Source organism: Staurois parvus, unplaced genomic scaffold (assembly GCF_062004578.1).
Source record: "Staurois parvus isolate SC_StPar_1 unplaced genomic scaffold, SC_StPar_1.0 ptg000882l, whole genome shotgun sequence".
NCBI lineage: Eukaryota > Metazoa > Chordata > Amphibia > Anura > Ranidae > Staurois > Staurois parvus.
The window spans coordinates 977,600-993,027 of record NW_028318678.1 but is presented as its reverse complement, the minus strand read 5'-3'; the positions used below and the strand labels follow the sequence as shown (position 1 = coordinate 993,027).

The 15,428-nt window shown below is 42.5% G+C and overlaps 1 protein-coding gene across 4 annotated transcripts in view; it reads left to right on the top strand.

Moving 5' to 3' along the window:
- The window catches only part of CACNA1H (calcium voltage-gated channel subunit alpha1 H), a 710,377-nt gene that overhangs the window by 662,478 nt on the left and 32,471 nt on the right, over window positions 1–15,428 (top strand). For all 4 annotated transcript variants that reach the window (XM_089656030.1, XM_089656029.1, XM_089656027.1 and 1 more), the window contains 2 exons: window positions 6,744–6,895; window positions 7,733–7,842. In XM_089656030.1, the coding sequence (XP_089512156.1) occupies window positions 6,744–6,895; window positions 7,733–7,842 (262 nt within the window). The remainder of the gene's footprint in view (window positions 1–6,743; window positions 6,896–7,732; window positions 7,843–15,428) is intronic.

Here is a 15,428-nt window from a genome sequence, read left to right as displayed (position 1 = left end):
ATGGATGTACAGCCGACAAATTTGCAGCAACTGTGTGATGCTATCATATCAATATGACCAAAATCTCCGAGGAACATTTCCAACACCTTGTTGAATCTTTGCCACGAAGAATGAAGACAGTTCTGTTGCAAGCTGATGCTTGCAAGGTGTACCTAATAAAGCAGCCGGTGAGTGTATATTTAAATGAAAGATTTTGTGCTGTGGAGTTCAGCTTTAAGACCCCTTAAGAAGCAAACTATATCACATATAAGAACAAATGAATATAAAATGCTGCAATATATGTTTGTCACCTGGCGCCCCATTCTTTTTGCATGAATGTTCCACATTTGAGGAGGGTCTCCGGAGGGGTCTGCATAGCGTTCAAGGGTTGAACTGATTTGCAGTGCCGCTGACATCTTCTGTACAATGCCATTCATTCTGGAGAGGTACTTGAGTTATTTTCAGACACAGACAAGACAATGTATTTATGGAAAAGGTTAGACAGAATGAGATATTATTCTTGTGGTTTTTTTGGGGGGGTTTTTTTTTTTTTTACTTCTTCAGCCAAACTCAGAAAGCTTGTTACTAGGTATAGTAACTCACTGTCTGCCGGCATTAGAAGCCTAACCTCTGTTCTTTATGCTTCATTGTCAGCACGCTGCCTTCTATAGTCAGCTTAAAGCCCAACTGAAATTTCAGTTTAAGAAAGTCATTCCATTACGTTCCAAGCAGGGGCGGACTGACCATTTGGAAACTCGGGCACTGCCCGAGGGCCCGGGGTCAGTAGAGGGCCCCATGAGATGCCCCTAGTACCTTTTTCATAGGCTTTTTTGAGTTTGGGCAAGGCTGTAACCCATCCCGCTCTATCAAATGCAAAATAAAAAGGTTGATTTTGGGCTTTAATCTAAAACTTTCCTATGAAAATCACAAATGCGCAAATTTGAATATAAACTTAAATAATGATCATTTTTGTAATGGATTATTTGAGAAAAAAATATTTGACTCCCACCCTACCATTTATCTTTTTCACTTTGACAACTACTCTGAAGCTGAGTCAGGGGCCTGTTGATGTGGGACAAGGTGCTGGCCTTGCTGATAACATAAGCTGTCGCCCAGCTCCTGAGTGTGCATAGCAGTCTATACTGACAATCATTTTAATTCCATTCTGCCAACCATTGAATGGCTATGATAGGCAGAATGTCTATGACTGTGTATGTAGGGTTTATGAAGAAAGTGCAGAAGTAGAGCTTGACCCATAAGCAGGGGCGGAATGACCATTTGGAAACTCGGGCACTGCCCGAGGGCCCGGGGTCAGAAGGGGGCCCCATGAGATGCCCCTGGTACCTTTTTCATAGGCTTTTTTGAATTTGGGCAAGGACACAGGGGCCCCATGATCCCCATTTGCCCGGGGGCCCCATGAGTTGTCAGTCCGCCCCTGGTTCCAAGTACATCAGAACAAAAAGTGTGCAAAGTCTTATAGTTTGTTCTGTTTAGAAAGGAGCCACAGCCTGAGTAAAAAAAAAAAAACCTGCCCCCTGCCAGCACACTGTAGAGAAGGAGCTCTGTGTGGAAGCAGAGGTCTATCTGCAGAGATCAGAGTCAGCCCAATAGCTCTACAATAAGCAAAGTTCATGCTTCCTGCTGATTGGACAGCTCGGTCTCTTTAAAAAGCAGCCAGAGCCTGAGTAGAAAAGCCTTTCCCCATTCAGCACACTGTAGGGAAGGGCCATTGCTCTCTGTGTGGAAACAGTAGTCTCTCTGCTGGGGTCTATCACCCCCCTGCCAGAGCTCTCCTATTAGTGGAATGTATGTGTTTTGCTGATTGCAGAGCTATAGATGTGGCTCAGCAGAGGGGTATTAGGTTTCTGCAGAGAGACCGCTGCTTCCACACAGAGAAAAAGGGCCCTTTTGGATTTTCTGGCTAACAACATGGTAGCTGTTTCTTGGCAGCTTAGCCTAACTTAAAGTGGAGTTCCACTCAAAAGCGGCAGCTCTGCTTGTTTGCCTCCTCCCCCCTCCACTGCCATATTTGGCATCTTTTGGGGGGGATACCTGTTTATGACAGGTGCCCACTCCCACTTCCGGCCCACTTCACCACGGCGAAGTGAGACGGACGTTCGGCCCCCTCCTTCCTCCCGCAGCCTCCTGGGAACTTTCACAGGTCCCAGAAGACTGACGGACCAATCTGGAGGGCGCAGCACAGCTTGCGCATGCAAAGCGGGCACCAGGCTGTGAAGCTGCAAGCTGTCACAGCCTGGTTCCCACAGTTGAGATGCCGGCGCCGTGGAGGGGAGAAGGGACAGCGCGGGTGAGAACATTGCTGGACTCACAGGAAAGTGTGGGTTTATTAAAAGTCAGCAGCTACAAAAACTGTAGCTGCTGAATTTTAATAACCACAAAAATGTCTGGAACTCCACTTTAAGACATATTTTTTTTTAGTTTAAAAAAATAGAAGGGATTAGTAGAAGGCTCTGCTGGGTTTTTATTTCAGCCCATTATAAATATTGTCCCCCACTTCCTGTCTCTGTGTCACCCATACAAGAAATTACAGGGGCTGTTGTCATTGGGACGGGTAAGCGCAGACAACGATTAAAATATTATCAGAGGTTCTAACCCTTCCTCACTCTACTAAGAATGTGTTTTTATGCCCATCATTTCCTGTCCTTAGAAGGGTCACAAACACCTAAGAGGCTCTAACCCATCCCGCTCTATCAAATGCAAAATAAAAAGGTTGATTTTGGGCTTTAATCTAAAACTTTCCTATGAAAATCACAAATGTGCAAATCTGAATATTAACTCTTAAATAATGATCATTTTTGTAGTAATGGATTATTTGGGAAAAAAAATATTTGACTCCCACCCTACCATTTAGCTTTTTCACTTTGACAACCACTCTGGAGCTGAGTCAGGGGCCTGTTGATGTGGGACAAGGTACTGGCCTTGCTGATAACATAAGCTGTTGCTCAGCTCCTGAGTGTGCATAGCATTCTATACTGACAATCATTTTAGTTCCATTCTGCCAACCATTGAATGGCTATGATAGGCAGAATGTCTATGACTGTGTATGTAGGGTTTATGAAGAAAGTGCAGAAGTAGAGCTTGACCCATAAGACTATATTTTTGGTATTTAACTACTTGCCGACCGCAGATAGCCGAATGACGGCTACACTGCAGCCGGCCAGTTCTGGGAGGGCATCACATGACATCCCCCCAGAACGCGCTCTCCAGGGCGCGCATCCGGTGATCTCCGTGATTGCTGTGTCCTACGGACACAGCTGATCACGTAATGTGGTAAAAGGCCAATCACAGCGGCCTTTTACCACGTGATCAGCCTTGTCCAATGACATGCTGATCACCGGGAAATGCAATTGCCGGTTCTCGGCGGCACTTTCCTCACGCTGTCAGATCGTGAGGAAAGTACTGCCGAGAACCGGCAGTTGTTAGAGCAGGGATCGGCACCGATCATCAGTGCACTGATGATCAGTGCCCTGATGATCGGTGCCCAGCAGTGCCACCCACAAGTTCCGCCTACCTGTGCCCAGCAGTGTGCCCACTAGCTCCGCCCACCTGTGCCCAGCAGTGCACCCACCTGTGCCCAGTAGTGCCACCTACCTGTGCCCAGCAGTGTCACACACCTGTGCCCAGAAATGCCACCTACCTGTGCCCAGCAGTGCCACCCACCTGTGCCCACCAGTGCCACCCACCAGTGCCCATCAGTGCAGCCCAGCAGTGCTGCCAGTCAGTGCCACCAGTCAGTGCCCAAAGGTTGTGCCAGTCAGTGCCCAGCAGTGATGCCAGTCAGTGCCAACTATCAGTGCTATCAGTACCCATCATCAGTGTCGCCTATCAGTGTCGCCTATCAGTGCCGCCTATCCGTGACACCTCATTAGTGCTGCCTATCAGTGCCACCTATCCGTGCCACCTTATTAGTGCTGCCTATCAGTGCTGCCTATCAGTGCCCTTCAGTGCTGCCTATCAGTGCCTATCAGTGCCCATCAGTGCTGCCTCATCAACGCACATCAGTGAAGGAGAAAAATTACCTGTTTGAAAAATTTTATAATAGAAACAAAGAAACTTTTTTTTTTTTTCAAATTTTTTGCAATTTTTTTGTTTATAGCACAAAAAGTAAATCGCCCAGCGGCGATTAAATACCACCAAAAGAAAGCTCTATTTGTGAGAAAAAAATGATAAAAATTTCATATGGGTACAATCTTGCATGACCGCGCAATTGTCAATCAAAGTGCAACAGCGCTGAAAGCTGAAAATTGGCCTGGTAAAGAAGGTGGTATAAATGCCCGGTAGGCAAGTGGTTAAAAAGAGCAGCTGGCAAACAATTGATAATTGTGTTTTAAATATATGTAAAACAAATATCCCGTGCTAATATAAACAATATGCAAAGTGTTAAAAACGAAAAAAACAAAGCAAATAAACGTGAGTAGCCTATGCAAAATGCAGAAATTAATAATAGTCCCAAATAAGTGCAAGTGATATCAACTCTGAAAGACTTTATACTCCAAAGATCAGTAGGTATTCCAAGCACCTCATCACCTCCAGTGGTCTGCCACCTTGTGTATAATAGAACTTTTACCAGAGTCCGGGACTCTTTAAATATCAAAAAAGTCACTTTTGCTTGTATAACCGTGCAATCACTGCTTAGGGAACTGAGCCTCCTCCGGGTCTCCACTAAGTCTCCATGGACGCCTCATCCACATGAATGGGGTATTCAGCCATAACACAACAGAAAGAGCCGGAAAAGCACCATAGCTTAAAAACATATAATAAACTTTATTAAAAATGTGCTATTCACTTACAAGTTAAAAGACGATAAACCCTTACCAAAATAATTCCAATCCCGGAAGTCAGACGGGACACTTCCTGGTTACAGAGGGTGTGGCGATGTCACGAGCTTTGGCTCCCTTCTACGCGTTTCATCAAGTTTGACATTTTGTGGGGCACAGAACTGACAACAAGGACTCACACTTATTTGTTGATTTGTTTTTTTTCCTTTGTAACACTTTGCATATTGTTTATATTAACGCTGCATATGTGTTTCACATACAGTATGTTATTCGTATTGCCATCTTAACCACTTCCAGTCCGGACACTTTTACCCCCTTCCTCCCCAGGCCAATTTTCAGCTTTCACACTTTGAATGACAATTGAGCGGTCATGCAACACTGTACCCATATGAATTTTTTAGCATTTTTTTGAGTCAGATAAAGCTTTATTTTGGTGGTATTTATTCAACACTGGGATTTTTATTTTTTTTGCTATGTAAATGAAAAAGTCCAAACATTTTGAAAAAAAGTGTTTTTCTTATAAAATTTTGCAAAAAAATAATCTTTCTTCATAAATCTTGGCCAAAATGTATTCCATTATCTTTTTAGTAAAAAAATTAGTTTATAACCAAAAATTATAATTTTTAAAAAAAAAATTTACATTTTTTTTTATATTATTATTTATGTTTTTTTTTTTTTTTTACATACTGTCAGCCTAGCAGTACAGTGGCACCATGATGACACTGTACTACTTGTGGGGGGGTGATGAAGAATTTTTTTTTTTTTTACACTGATTGCTTTTACACCCATAAAGGCTGTAAAAGCAATCATTTCTCCTCTCTAGCTGCATTCTTGCAGTCATTGAGAACTACTGTGTGAGCTGTGATTGGTCACAGCTTGTCACATGGTACAGGGCTGTTGTCAATGGCCTTGTACCATATGACCTTTGTGATCATTCACAGATTTCACACGTAGTAAGCAATGATGTCACAAGTGACATCTTGCTTACTACTCTGCATGTGATCACTGATTGGCCAATCAGTGATCACATGATCAGGACCTCGCACAGAGGTCCCGTCAGACGATCGGTGTTCCACTGTGTCCGGAGGAGACAGCGGGCACCAGATCATGGCGCTGCACACTCCCAGGGAGCGCACACAAGCAGGGTGCGGGGAGGCCATTTATAAATGGCCACCCGATCCTGCACTGCCACTGTCCGGCTGTTTATATACATGGGCCGGATGGGAGGTGGTTAAAGTACTGATGTTGATGTAAATAATCTGGTTTCCAGACAGGCAGCTTCTACACCCCAGAGAATCTCCACAGTCTCCTTGGCTTGTTGTGTCATGTAACAAAAATGGGAATTGAAGCACCACACCACTGCTAAGAGGTCCAAATACTTTATTCCAATAAAGCAATGCATATGGTAGCCAGTGCATATTGGGATGCCAAGTTATCTGGCGACAAGGCCTGTGCTTGCATTCACACTGGAAGAAATAACAGTAGAGGTCCAGTTCACTTCTAGTCTATTCCCATAGTTTTCAATCGAGTCTTGATGGAGGAGGCATTTTTGGACTCCCAAAATGCATTGGCTGTTCTTTGGATTGCTCCTCTAACTTTTATCGGAATAAAGTTGTATCTGAACCTCTCAGAGGTGATGTGGCACTTCAGTTTCCCTTTTAGGTAAGATTTATGGTCAGAGATAAGAGACAACTTTAACTGAAATATACAAACTGAATTCTGTGGTCCAAACTGGGGACATTGACAACCTCTACTATGGGGAAGGGAAGACTGACGAATAATCGCCTGGGATGTGGGCTTTTTTGTTGACGTTGTCGGCTTATAGTGTTATAGTATAATGTCTGTCTGTCCAGATTTCTTCGTGTCTGTCTGCTATATGTGTTGGCTCTTGTAGTTTTGTTAAGATGGTGTTTTTGTTAATGTCACTGATACAATTTCTCGGTGTGATTCCTGTTTTTAATACAGAAGCCCAGCGAAGGCCGTACTATGCAGACTACTCTCCTACCCGGCGTTACATACATACACTGTGTACCAGCCACTACCTGGACCTCTTCATCACCTTCATCATTGGCATCAATGTGATTACCATGTCCATGGAGCATTATAACCAACCCAAGGTAGGTGGGAATGATTGGATTTTTGGTCCATGGCAATTCTGACAATGAATTGGAAAGCCAGTCACAAAGTTTCTATCTAGCTGTGGATAGCGTGAGGGAAGGTTTGAATCTCTCTCAGATTTTTATTGCTGCATGTGTCCTTGTTGGAAAGACTTCCTGTTGAATGACACAACAGGAATTTAGAGTGAACTTGCGTGGACCAGCTTGTTGGCACCCCACATCTTGATGTTATACTGCTGCTGGAGTCTTCCGGACCGTGTGAGAATGATGGAGCCAATGAGGAGTGTCCACATACAGAGATGGCAATGAAGCCGCTGAAATGTTCCAGGTCAAATAAAAAATATTGACGCAATGTTTAATATGTACAGTATCTGCTCAGTAGAAATGCTGACAGTTTAATCCGGGCAGGGGATGAAGAGCTATTTCTGCCAAGTAAAAATTGCTAGATACCGCAAACCAAAGGAATTAATATTGTTTGACAAAGGGGACAGGTGCCTGAATAAATAAACCCTACTTTGGTCCCACTAAAATCTGGCACTGTTGACCATCCCTAGATGGTCATCGTGCCTACATCTTGAGCAACTCATTGTCCGCTTATGAACGATAAGACTCTGCTCCGCAAAATATATTGTCAATATCTTGTGTTTTTTAAATCTTTGGCTGGAGGGGAATAAACAAGAGGGGGAACAGAAGAAGAAGTTCTGTTATGGAGTTTACAGACATCCTTTTTATAAGTGGGGGTCACAAAGTTCAATCTCAGCAAAGCCAGATGAGATGTTGTGAATAATGTGGAAAAGTCTAATCTCTGCCTGTTTGTCTTTGTTTTTTTATTCCCAGTCCCTGGACGATGCTCTGAAATACTGCAACTACATCTTCACCATCGTCTTCGTCTTCGAGGCTCTTCTCAAACTAATTGCCTTTGGATTTAGAAGGTTTTTTAAGGACAGGTATGTGGTGGCTGTAATAGGACAAAATATCCTAATGCTGCTGTGAGTGGAAGATTATGGTCAACATAATCCCCAGCTGTTGATCACTATACATGAGCAATTATCTGACAAAGCATGGACACGTATTAATGGTTCTCATCTATCAAATGCTCTGAAAAAGGAACTTGTTGTATACAGATGCGTTCAACAGGACTTCTCTGTTTTGTTGCCTGCTGTCATTTTCCATTGCAGGTTTAAATCTAATTGGCTGCCGGAGCAGCCAAGCCCTTCCTTGTTTCAGACAATTGTTAAATGGAGCTTCTATTTTCTTTGTTGACATATAGGAGAGATTTACTAAATCTGGAGCACTTAGAATTTGGTGCAGCTGTGCATGGCAGCCAATCAGCTTCTAACTTCAGCTTGTTCAATTACGCTTTAGCAATAATAAAACCTGGAAGCTGATTATTTCTTATGCAGAGCACCCTCCAGTTGTGGTACATCTCCCCCATAGAGATATATAAATTGTTCCTATGTCTTGTAAACACCAATGTTAAAGCTGAATATCCAGAAGATAAAAAAAAATAAAGGAATTCTGGTACTTTATCTATTAAGGGCAAGGTGACAGGTTCTCTTGAAAGCCCCCAACACAGAAATTGGCCAATTAGGCTGCATCCTGGGAGGAAGGAGAGGTGGTCTCATGCTCCCCCAAAGCCATGCACCAGATATTTCCAAGCCCTGCAACAGAAGGATGGAGTGGAGGAGAAGGTCATGGAAAGCAAGTATCAGTGAATGGGGGGTTTCTTTTAAGAGAACTTTGTCAATTTGCGCTGAAAGGGATTCCACTAACTCCAGCTATTTATTTGTTGAACAAGTAACTCTGTGCATTTTTACATAGACCTACCGTAAATACCCCAATTCAAACATCCGCCACAGCAGCAATGTGCTAAGTGAGGGAGGAGCAACCAATCAGGGCTTCCTTGCTTTGCACACCAGTTTTCACATGCTGAGAGGAGGAGAGAGCAGAGTGATGCCATCAGTGGTCAGTCACAGGCTGGGGAAGCTATATTGCTAAACCGGGGCAACACAGTGGCTAAATGGTTAGCACTTCCACCTGGCAGTAATAGGGTCATTGGTTCAAATCCCAACCACAGCACCACCTGCCTGGAGCTTGCATGTTCTCCCTGTGCCTGCCTGGGTTTCCTCCAGTTTCCTCCCACAATCCAAAGACATGCTGGTAGGTTAATTGGCTCATGTCTAAATTGTCCTAGCTTCATCCCTGGCTTTGCAGGAGCTCCTGCATGGTAGGGGTTGGGGAAAGACCTGGCAACCTACCCTGTAAAATAATTGCTAAGAGAATTCATGAAAAAAAGTAACTTGCGAGTAACGGTCCATGCAATCACCAAGGGTCAGATATGACTGAATGGATGGATAGATAGATAGATAGATAGATAGATAGATAGATAGATAGATAGATAGATATGAATGTAAGTTAGGGACCTTATATTGTAAACTCCTTGAGGGTTAGGGACTGATGTGAATGTACAATATATATGTAAAGCACTGCGTAAATGGATGCCACTATAGAAGTACCTGTAATAATAACAAACCACAATAATGAGATACCTAGATAACAAGACTGGCTGAACACAACTACAAATCCACCGGCAGGTAGAACAGTGTTTGTATTTCAACTATGTATTTTGCCATTTGGTTAAAGTTCTGCTTCACAGAGTGCAAATATCTTCTTTCCAAGAGAACTTGTGGGACAGCACTGGTCTTTCATGGTTTTGAAGTACAATATCTCAGTATTCTCAGAAACCTGCCAAGGCAGTCTTTTTTTGAGGTTCTTAATTTTCTTGCAGTGTGCAAAATTACTTCCCCAAAACTAGACAGGAGCCATGCAACAAACTCCCTTTAAAGTATCTTGGGACGTATTTTAAAAACTAGGTGACAACAAAGCCATAGTCAACTTTTTATGGCATTTCTGCAGAAACTACGGAATTCATGTTGGTTAAAACTGGACCTGGCATTCCTACACACCAAAAAGGCATGAACACCAGTTCAAACACGATTTTAATTATCAAGTGGCATCTGAGCTGAACAAGTATGCCAACGGCTCAGAAAACATAGGAGTGATAAGGGTGCAGATTGTCACATGGCTGTGCCAAGTGCAGCCCTTGAGATCCTGGCATGGCTTCATCCGTCCCCCTGTGCTTTCATCTCCAGACAAGGTCAGACCAGTCCGTAATGACATTAAATCCAGCTACCCACCGGGGCTGATATCACAGGCACATCTACCCGCCAGGATCAAGCTCAACTCACTTCCTAATTAGCGCCCCTTGCAGAGAGGCTTGAGAACCTGATACAGCTCATTTGCATGGGTGCCTGATAATTCGCTCCTCCTGGACGTGCGATCTGGATGGAGAACTGTCCTTTTTAACACTCAGAGGCCTAAATACATCGTCGTGTCATCAGACGCTAGACCCGAGCTGTCACAGTCATGCTTATTAAGATGAATTTACTCGGAAACCAGCATTCAGTGTGAAGGCGCTGCTGATAATTACTGACAGTCTGCTGAATTTGCTGTAGCGTTGACTCCGGGCAGATATTGATTTTCTTCTGTAATCGCCAATTATTCAGGTAATTCACACACCTGTAAACCATGATCTGGCTAATTAGAATAAAGGAAATCAACAGCAGACAGTGGTCATTGTACCATGGTGCCAGAATAATTGTCCATCATTCTCCTGTAATTGGTTAATGAAATGATCGATTGATAGATTTATTGAACGTGGACCCGTACTAAAGTGTCAACAGAAAACACCACTCTGAGCTCCCTTCCATGCTGCTCATATGACCAAATCTGCTGATTCAACTTTCATAAAGCTGTTTCCAACTTGAGAGCCCTCATCAGTAAAAGATGTGGACACCTTGGCTTCTAGAAACAGGATGATCAATCAGCTTATAACTGGGAGACCAGAATTACATAAGATATTCCAGGTGCATCAAAATGAAAGTGCAAAGTCTTAGAGTTCATAGCCACAGCCTCTGTAGAAAAGCCTGACCCTGCCAGCATGCTGTAGTTTTCTGCATGCAGCCTGTAGTGGGTGGAGCGTGGTGGGCCCCTCCCACAGCTCTGCTCTCTGCACAGGCTATGTACAACACAATGATGATGTCACTGCTGCTTTTACGAGGTAGCATCTAGATTTGCAAAGGTATGGGGCACACAAAGTAGATTAGTATCCTTTGTGGCTAAGAAGGGATATATTTAAATTATTATTATACAGGATTTATATCGCACCAACAGTTTGCTCAGCGCTTTACAATATAAAGGGAGACAATACAGCAGCAATACAGTTCAATACAAGAGGGATAGGAGGGCCCTGATCCTGGGAGCTTACAATATAAGAGGGAGGGACTAGTGGTACAAAAGGTAAGAACTGTAGTGGATGGACTGGTAGAAGGAATAGAAGATTCCATTATTAGCTGAGGGCAGGATAGGCTTCCCTGAAGAGATAGGTTTTCAGAGATCTCCTAAAAGTGAGCAGAGTAGGTGATAGTCTGATAAATTGGGGTAGAGAGTTCCAGAGGATGGGGGAGGCTCTGGAGAAGTCCTGGAGACGAGCATGGGAGGAGGAGACAAGGGAGCTAGAGAGCAGGAGGTTGTGCGAGGAGCGGAGTATGGTTTGGGTGATATTTGGAGACAAGATTGGTGATGTAATTTGGAGCAGAGTTATAAATGACTTTATGTTGTTAATGTTTTGAATTGTATCCGTTGGGCAATGGGAAGCCAGTGGAGGGATTGGCGGAGAGGGGTGACAGATACAGAACGGTTAGTAAGGTGGATGAATCTGGCAGCAGCATTTATGAAGACTGAAGAAGGAATAGCCTGCGATGAGGTCGGCCAATGAGGAGGGAGTTACAATAGTCAAGGCAAGAGATAACAAGGGAGTGAATAAGTTGCTTAGTAGTTTCAGAGGTTAGGAACGGGCGTATCTTGGAGATGTTGCGGAGGTGAAGTCTACAAGATTTGGACAGCGATTGGATTTGGGGCTGAAAGAACAGATGGGAGTCTAGGATTACACCTAGTAACCTGGCATGAGGGGAGGGACTGATGGTTGTGTTATTGTGTATTTAAATGAAAGTTTTTGTACCTGGAGTTCAGCTTGAAGAAAACCTGGAGCAGTTTTTCCACTATCCAACCCAGCAAGACCATTATCATAACTTAAGTGTAGGTCTGCTGAAAGGCAACCAACATTACCATATATAATTTATACTAATAGATGTTCCTTCTGAAGTAAATTAAAAAGGAAGTGAGGAACACGGTGCATGAATGTACCTGACAGGAGAAAAACGTCAAAAACCCACCTAGTTATATTTTTGACACAGAGGGCAAAGTCATTACAGCTTTCAGCCATACAAGAGTTATTCATGAAACGTTGATGAATTCATTGCTTATTTTAATGATAAAAACTCCATCAATTTTTAGCCCACATGCTGTTAAAAAAAAATCATTTAAAAAAAAATACAAATGCAGTGACATTGAGAATACACCAAAAGAAGTAAAGTGTCTACCTCTTCTGCCATAGTCTTTCAGAGTTAGCATTTCTACTACAGGACAGGTGTTCTTGTTAGAGATTCTGTATATCCTGGCCTTTGATCAGCTTGGTTTGGTACAGCTTCCTGATCAAATACAGTTTATTGCTGAGATTAGCTCTTTCATGTATCTTTTTAGTTCTTCACACATTTCTTTAGCAGTTTCACTCTTAAATATCCTTATGATTTGATCACCTTTTTTGCTAAGAGAGATTGTGCTCCAAGCTTTCTGGTCTTTCTCTATCCACTCATCTGAGATGTGTTCTGACTTGACTTCATTTAAACACAAGGAGAAAAAGCAGACTGATGAGCTTTTTTCTCTGTCAGAACCAGATCACATATATGCATATTAGATGCGTTTCGAACCGCATACAATTCACGTGACATGTGAAACAACATTGCTTTCTATTGTGCCTGTTGACATACAGTTGTGTTCAAAATAATAGCAGTCAGACATCACTAACCTGATCAATCACTGTTTTTGGTAGAAATTATATTTCTACATGGAAAATAATTTACTAGCAGGTGTAGTAGACTAATAGAAATCCAACAGACCTAACAGTCATGACATGCATGCTGCTGATTCTGTGTAATTGAATCACTAATTGAAAGGGGCATGTTCAAAATAATAGCAGTGTGGAGTTCTATTAGTGAGGTCATTCATTCTTTGAAAAACAGGTGGCAATTATTGCCCTTATTTAAGGAAGGTAGGCAGCAAATGTTGTACATGCTGGTTACAGTGCATTTCTCTCTGAATTTCTGAGGAAAATGGATCGTTTCTGACTTTGTTCAGAAGAACAGCGTACCTTGATTAAAAAGTTGATTGGAGAGGGGAAAACATATAAAGAAGTGCAGAAAAAGAGCTTTCTGGTATTTCTCTATCCACTCATCTGAGATGTGTTCTGACTTGACTTCATTTAAACATTTCCATGTACCTTCTCTTATTAGCAGAATTTTCATCTTGAATTTCCAAGACTGGTAATTCTGGTTTGTCAGATTTGCAAATGAATTTGTTGCAGCTGTGTTGCTGGCCATTTTCTTCTATTCTTTTGCAATTTTTCTGTTGCTATATCTTGCACTGCTTTTGCTGTAGCAGGCTATGATTAGGTGTCTGGGGGAGTCTCTGTCCGGCGCTGGGTCCATAACCTTTTAGAAATGACTGTATATAGTCCTACAGAACAGACAGTGCACAGTGCACATGAGTTTATCTGTTGCTTCTCTGCTAACAGGAAACAGGAATTTTATGACAGAAAAAAGACATAGAGTTTATCATAGACACAGCTAAAAACGTATAAACACTGCCGTCTACTGGCTGAAGAATATAACTGTAGTTGCTGCACAAAAATACATGAACAATGTATTGCAACAGCTCTTTAGAGAAGGAAAGTGGAAAGCATAATGAAAGCCTAGTGTTTAGCACCATGGCCTTGCAGTGTTCCAGTGATAATGAAACTATCATGGGCAAAGTTGTATATACAGTACAAGGTCAAAGTTTAACAGCTTTTCACTTTACTGAAGCTTGTGTGTTGCCTAAAGAGCTCCTTTAAGGTGATTAAATACACAGATTTAATACATATAAGAGAGTTGTTTACCTGTCCTGAGATTCACATTGCCATACAGCACAGTCCTGTCTTACCTGAATTTTCTCTGTTGTAGTCAAGTAACATTTACAGATCTTGTCTCTACTTCACCCTGCAACTAGTCAATGAAAGGAGAAAAAGCAGACTGATGAACTTTTTTTCTCTGCCAGAGCCAGATCACATATATGCATATTAGATGCATTTTGAACCGCATACAATTCACATGACATGTGAAACAACATTGCTTTCTATTGTTCCTGTTGACATACAGTTGTGTTCAAAATAATAGCAGTCAGACATCACTAACCGGATCAATCACTTTTTTGGTAGAAATGATATTTCTACATGGCAAATAATTTACTAGCAGGTGTAGTAGAGTAATAGAAATCCAACAGACCCAACAGTCATGACATGCATGCTGCTGATTCTGTGTCATTGAATCACTCATTGAAAGGGGCATGTTCAAAATAATAGCAGTGTGGAGTTCTATTAGTGAGGTCATTCATTCTTTGAAAAACAGGTGGCAATTATTTCCCTTATTTCAGGAAGGAAGGCAGCAAATGTTGTACATGCTGGTTACAGTGCATTTCTCTCTGAAATTCTGAGGAAAATGGATAGTTTCAGACATTGTTCAGAAGAACAGCGTACCTTGATTAAAAAGTTGATTGGAGAGGGGAAAACATATAAAGAAGTGCAGAAAATGATAGGCTGCTCAGCTAAAATGATCGCAAATGCTTTAAAATGACAACCAAAACCTGAAAGACATGGAAGAAAGCAAAAAACTACCATTGGAATGGATAGAAGAATAGCCAAAATGGCGCGGACTCAGCCAACAATCAGCTCCAGGAAGATGAAAGAAGATGAAAGAAGGTGTGACGTTCCCTGTGAGGACTGTTACAATTAGAAGACACCTATGTGAAGCCAAGCTATCTGCAAGAAGCCCCCGCAAAGTCCCACTGTTGGAAAAAAGACGTGCTGAAGAGGTTACAATTTGCCAAAGAGCACATTGACTGGCCTAAAGAGAAATGAGGCAACATTTTGTGGACTGATGAAAGTAAGATTGTTCTTTTTGGGTCTAGTGGCCAGAGACAGTTTGTCAGACGACCCCCAAACACTGAATTCAAGCCACAGTACACTGTGAAGACAGTGAAGCATGGTGGTGCAAGCATCATGATATGGGGATGTTTCTCATACTACGGTGTTGGGCCTATTTATCGCATACCAGGGATCATGGATCAGTTTGAATACATCAGAATACTTGAAGAGGTCATGCTGCCTTATGCTGAAGAGGAAATGCCCTTGAAATGGGTGTTCCAACAAGACAACGACCCCAAACACACCAGTAAACGTGCAACATCTTGGTTCCAGACCAACAAGATTGACGTTATGGAGTGGCCAGCCCAATCCCCGGATCTTAATCCAATAGAAAAC